Consider the following 5,313-nt stretch of genomic DNA (forward strand, 5'->3'; position numbering starts at 1 on the left):
AGAGGGGGGTGCCTTGGGGTTCCAGGGCCCGGCCTGGTGCTCCGGCATGGGGGTGGTTGGCCCGCTCCCCTGGGCGGTTGTGGTCCGGGGTGGCTCAGGGCTCCTTGGCGGGAGGGGGGCCCTGCCGGGTGGGGGGTGGTTTTCCGGGGCGCGTGGCGCTGGGGCTTTGCTACTGTTGTTTTAGTGAGTGTGTGTGTGTGTGTGGGTGTATGTATGTGTGTGTTATTCGTATCACGTGTCTCTTGTCCTATTGATATTATGGTTTGCACCTTTTGCTTGTTGTTGTCTGTGTATTTAGGTTTATGTGTTTAGAAGTGTGTGTATTTAAGTGTTTGTGTATTAAATGTCTGTGTATTTATGTCTGACTTGTCAGAATATTGTCAGTTGTTGACAGCATAGCATATGTGTTTGCTTAAGCACTAACTGCGTTATTTCACTTCTGTAATAAAAGTTGTGCTCTACATGCTAACTGAACCTTGGCGTCTGGCTCTCATTACAACTTCATGACGTCTGTTTCTGAATCTTTTGAATATATAACCATTTGATCCACTGGAAATATAATAAAAGGGAGGATTATTTGCTTAAAATGTTTCACACACACTGAATATTCAAAGTGTTTCACAGAAGACAGAATAATAAAGGTTTATATGATAATACTGGACATACACTTGGGCCACACGGTGGCTTGGTGGTTAGCACGTTTGCCTCTCAGCACTGGGGTCTTGGGTTCAAGTCTTTATCTGAGTGAAGTTTCCATGTTCTCCCTGTGTCTGCGTGGGTTTCCTCCGGGATCTCCGGTTTCCTCCCACAGTCCAAAGACATGGAGGTTAGGTAAATTGGCAGTCCCTGACAAATTCTCCCTGAGTGTGTGTCTGTGTCTCTATGTTCAATAAAAAGTAGTGTCTGTGTGTTTGCTTGTATGCCCAGTGGTGGATGGTGTTCTGCCACTAGGGTCTGTCCTCTCTCCCCTTCCTGCACCCCATTAAGTCCCCCAGGGGGCTGTGGCTTCTCGTCGGTGTGTGTGATTGGTTGTCTGTGACTTGTACCTGTGTTACATTGTAAAGCGCCTTGGGAATTCGGAAAGGCGCTATATAAATCGAACATTCATTCATTCATTAAGAGAACACAATCCAGATACAAGAGGAGATATTTGTTATAAGAACAAACTCAACTTCAAAAACACAAAGGGGAAACCAATACAAAGAATGGAGAACCCTACACACAGCAGAACACAGTGAGCGTAACAGTGAGGAAAACACAGTCAGCAATGCTAACAGGAAGCTGAGCAGCTGCTGAAGAACCACAGGCAAATGAACCCCAGGAAGTCCCCCAGGGAGTCATCATTATGGTTCTCCGTCAGAAAGGTTTCAGTCTGCAGTCAGCAGTGCTGAACATTGTGATAATAATGTACTGAGTACTGAACAGAGAGTTTTTCCCAAACCAAACACACCTAATGAAATGACTGACTTAGGCATCATGAATTAATCAGTAGCAGTAGAGTACAGCACTTCAGAGTAGACGCTGTAGTCCAGCTGTCCTCTCTTCTCCTGTCCTCTCTTCTCCTGTCCTCTCTTCTCCTGTCCTCTTTTGGGTTTTCTCTTACTGAATTGGAAGGCAGCGTAATTCAGCTCCACAGGGTCGTGGTCCTGAGGGAACACATACAAAAGACATGAAACATTTGTACCACCCGACTGCTGTTGCAAGATTCCTACTCTTAAAATGCAAAATTATGTCAGGTGCACCAATTCATATATGCACCTGTGTGCACATTACCTGACTGGTAATCTTTGTTTCCATAGCACCCTGTTGAAGTCTCACTGTAGTGGGACAAAGACCAATTACGTGACTCCCACATCCGTCTTTCCAGTCTCTTTTAGTAAATACACGACACACAGGAGATGCACTTTCTCCATTAATATTTCTGCGTTCAGGTCTTGTACAGCTTTGTAACAGCTTTAACAGATACTCACCACTGCAGTGTTCACAGTTTCTCCTTCTACAGATTAAAACTGCCTGAGCAGAAATGACGAGCACACACACTCCCAGAGCTGCTCCCACCATCATCAGCACAGCATCCACACGACTGGCTGTGGTTTACAAATGAACAACTTCAGCATCTCAATCACCCACCAAAACCAGTCACCAACAACCAGGCTTTTTTTTTTAAATACATCACATGCATGTGTAATAAGATTAAAAATGTATAAAAAATATTACGAAAAATGCAGTTTTAATCTGTCTGGTCATTTTGTCGGAATATCTTTGAACTCTGCAGTCTCTCTTAATATTACAAATATTTGTGTGTGTGATAAGTCATCACAATTTGGTCATAATGTGATAACAATTTTTGTGTGTGTAATAAATAACTTTTAACAGATTATTCACAAAATATTAAGAAAAATAAGAGGGATTCTTACTGGATTCTGGGCAAAATTCTGAAAATACTAATATCATATGTAGTGCACTTGCACATGGAATAAATAACTTTAATAAACAAACTTTAACTTACAAATAAGCATCAATTTTAATTTAAGGCTTAGTGAACATCACTTTATTATACAGTAATGCAACAGAATAACGGGGATTACCTGTTTAATTTCCCGCACATTTTATTATGTCTGGATTGTGTTTATAATGTCAGGATTGTGTTGATAATGTTGTGATTGTGTGTATGATGTCTGGATTGTGTTAATATTGTCTGGATTGTGTTAATATTGTCTGAATTGTGTTTTTTAATGTCTGGATTGTGTTTATGATGTCTGGATTGAGTTCATAATGTTTTGATTGTGTTTATGATGTCTGAATTGTGTTTATGTCTGGATAGTGTTTATAATATCTGGGTACATCTGTAGCTGTTTTTAACATAAACATTGCAAATCCTGCTACCAAATCCTGATATAGATCACATTAACAAGTAAGTTATAAATATGACTCACTACCACTTAGTAATATTTTTAAACACTTACTCAGACCTACTGTTGTTCCGTTTCCAAGAAGGATCTTCCCACAGGTGAGCACAGCGCAGTAGTAAGTGCCAGTATCAGAGACGCTGAGGACACTCTTGGAGAGGTTGTACACACAGCTGTGTGGAGAAGAGCTGATCTCACACTGACGGCTGCTGTTGTGGTGAGTGGAGATGATTTCAGGATGGGAGTCTCCTGCAGAAGATCTGAACCAGAACACTTGGAGTTCTGCTGTTCTCCTCTCAGAGAGGACGCTACACTGCAGAGACACGGACTCTCCTGGAGGAACCCTCCCCACATCTGGACTTTGGACCACTGATATGTTTAATTCTGCATGTCCTACTTGGAAAAATTTAGTGATCATAAATTCTTGGTATCCCTAAATTATTTTGGGCAACAAATCACAAACAGATAAATTCAGTCTTTACAGTGAATAGTGCATGATTATAGAAACAACACTTTAAATTGGTACGGGATAAACCTAATAATGTTAGAACTTACAGCATCTGTATTGTATTTGAACAGTTGAAAGAGCAGATATTACCTGTCACAGCTAAGAAAGTTCCAGTGGAAAACGTAATCACATCCACTACATAAATTCCACAGAAGTACATGCCTTCATCGTCGTTAGTGACATTGGAAAAACACAGTGAAATGCTGCTTTCAGAAATCTCCATTTTGATTCCTGTTTTGGTGAACTCAGGTAAAATTATGTAATCCATGTTTGCTGACTTAAATCCAACCTCTTGAAATCTCTGTCCAGATTTTTGCTTATACCAAACCATTTGATCTCTACTCATGTGCTTTTCAAAAGTGCATGTCAGATTCACGGCTTCACCAAGCATAGCTGAGACGACAGCTGGCTTCTGATAAAGACCCACAGTCTGGCCAAAACCTGTCAATTAAGATGAAGTTAAATCTATGTTATGATAATACACAGTTAAACTGGATTAACTGGTATTCTGTAAAAAATTTTTTTAACTTACTGGTTTTGTACAAAGATATAATGAAAATCCAGACTTGGGTTATCCTCATATGACACATGATCTTTGATCTTTGGAGCAAAATGTTTGAAGAGAAGCTATGAGATCCTTTCAGTCCGCTCGACATTACCTGATCTGGCCACAAGATATTCTCTGGCCTCATTTCAAAACTGGTTCAATAGTATTGGTGCTACAACAACCAATGAAATCTTATAGGAAGTGTTACTTCAGAGAAAAACTACTGGAGTGGAAATACATTTGTGTACAATTTCACAAAAAGTGTGACCATGTTGAATGTGTTCATGCTATTTGTATTTTTCATTTTTCATAGAGTGCATGTTGAGAACACAAGTTTACACCTATACAAAAAGTGATTTATTTCAGGTTTTATCTACCAAACTATAAAGTTTCATACGCTTCATTGGTAATTGGTACTGTAGCCTTTACATTGCTTACACTGAATGGCCTTCTATAATCAGCAGTATTAAGCTAGCCTTGTCACAACAATGGTGTAAATTTCCAGTGTGTGCACCTCCTTTATTTGACATGTTTTTTAAATTCATAACACAGATCTTCAGTAGGATTCGGGGCACACCCTCTCCTCCTCTCTTGTGCTAACGGGTCGCTCAACGGAGGATGGGTTCCCTTTTGAGTCTTGGTCCCAAGGTTTCTTCCTATTCCCCACCATCTAGGGAGTTTTTCCTTGCCACTGTCGCCTTTGGCTTGCTCATTAGGGATCTGGACCCATACGATTGTAAAGCTGCTTTGTGACAATATGTGTTGTAAAAAGCGCTATATAAATAAATGTGACTTGACTTTACTTTGTTGTCTTTGCTGCTTTTTTTTCACAATGTTGTAGGATTTCTTAGGATTACTGTCCTACTGAAATAAATTTTGATTAAATTTAAAATTTTGTGCTGACATATCCAGGTGTTTGTAAATGTCTGTTTTTTTTGTCGTAGTGGGAGATACGCCCTTGGGTGACAACCTTTTAGGACACTGAGATGTAGAATTCTTAGTGGCTGACACAGATACTTTAGTACTTGAGGCCCCCAACACACTCACCTGTTCCATTCTTGCTGTGTTCAGGTTCAGATGAACATTTCTTTACTGAGTGGGGAATGAATCAGGATGCCGAGCTGAGAACAGCCACGTTGAACATTTTAGATACTACAGTAAACAGAGAAATATAGGACCGAAATCAGACAATGACTGACGAAGACAACATGCAAAACGCGCACTTAAATACACTCACACAAATAAAATGTGCAGCACATAACATTAATGAGATAAGAGTATGTTGTAAGTATGTTTATAAGTATGGTTCTTTACTAAATGATGCTCGTTACTGGCTTATCACACACTTA

The 5,313-nt window shown here is 40.1% G+C and overlaps 1 protein-coding gene across 1 annotated transcript; it reads right to left on the bottom strand.

Moving 5' to 3' along the window:
* Positions 1-1,232: 1,232 nt before the first annotated feature.
* On the bottom strand, positions 1,233-3,327 carry LOC143527591 (uncharacterized). The gene is made up of 4 exons (XM_077022903.1): positions 2,967-3,327; positions 1,971-2,087; positions 1,774-1,817; positions 1,233-1,646 (listed from the first exon to the last, which is right to left on the bottom strand). The coding sequence occupies exons 1-4, from the start codon at positions 3,325-3,327 to the stop codon at positions 1,482-1,484; spliced, it is 687 nt and encodes a 228-aa protein (XP_076879018.1). The 3' UTR covers positions 1,233-1,481.
* Between the last annotated feature and the right edge of the window lie 1,986 nt (positions 3,328-5,313).

Source organism: Brachyhypopomus gauderio, chromosome 11, assembly GCF_052324685.1.
Source record: "Brachyhypopomus gauderio isolate BG-103 chromosome 11, BGAUD_0.2, whole genome shotgun sequence".
NCBI lineage: Eukaryota > Metazoa > Chordata > Actinopteri > Gymnotiformes > Hypopomidae > Brachyhypopomus > Brachyhypopomus gauderio.

Coding starts and splice junctions, on each gene's coding strand:
- LOC143527591 (XM_077022903.1), bottom strand. CDS start 3,327: ATGATCACTAAATTTTTCCAAGTAGGACATGCAGAATTAAACATATCA. Junction 2,088..2,966: donor CGGAACAACAGTAGGTCTGA/GTAAGTGTTTAA, acceptor TGTAAACCACAG/CCAGTCGTGTGGATGCTGTG. Junction 1,818..1,970: donor AAACTGTGAACACTGCAGTG/GTGAGTATCTGT, acceptor GTCCCACTACAG/TGAGACTTCAACAGGGTGCT.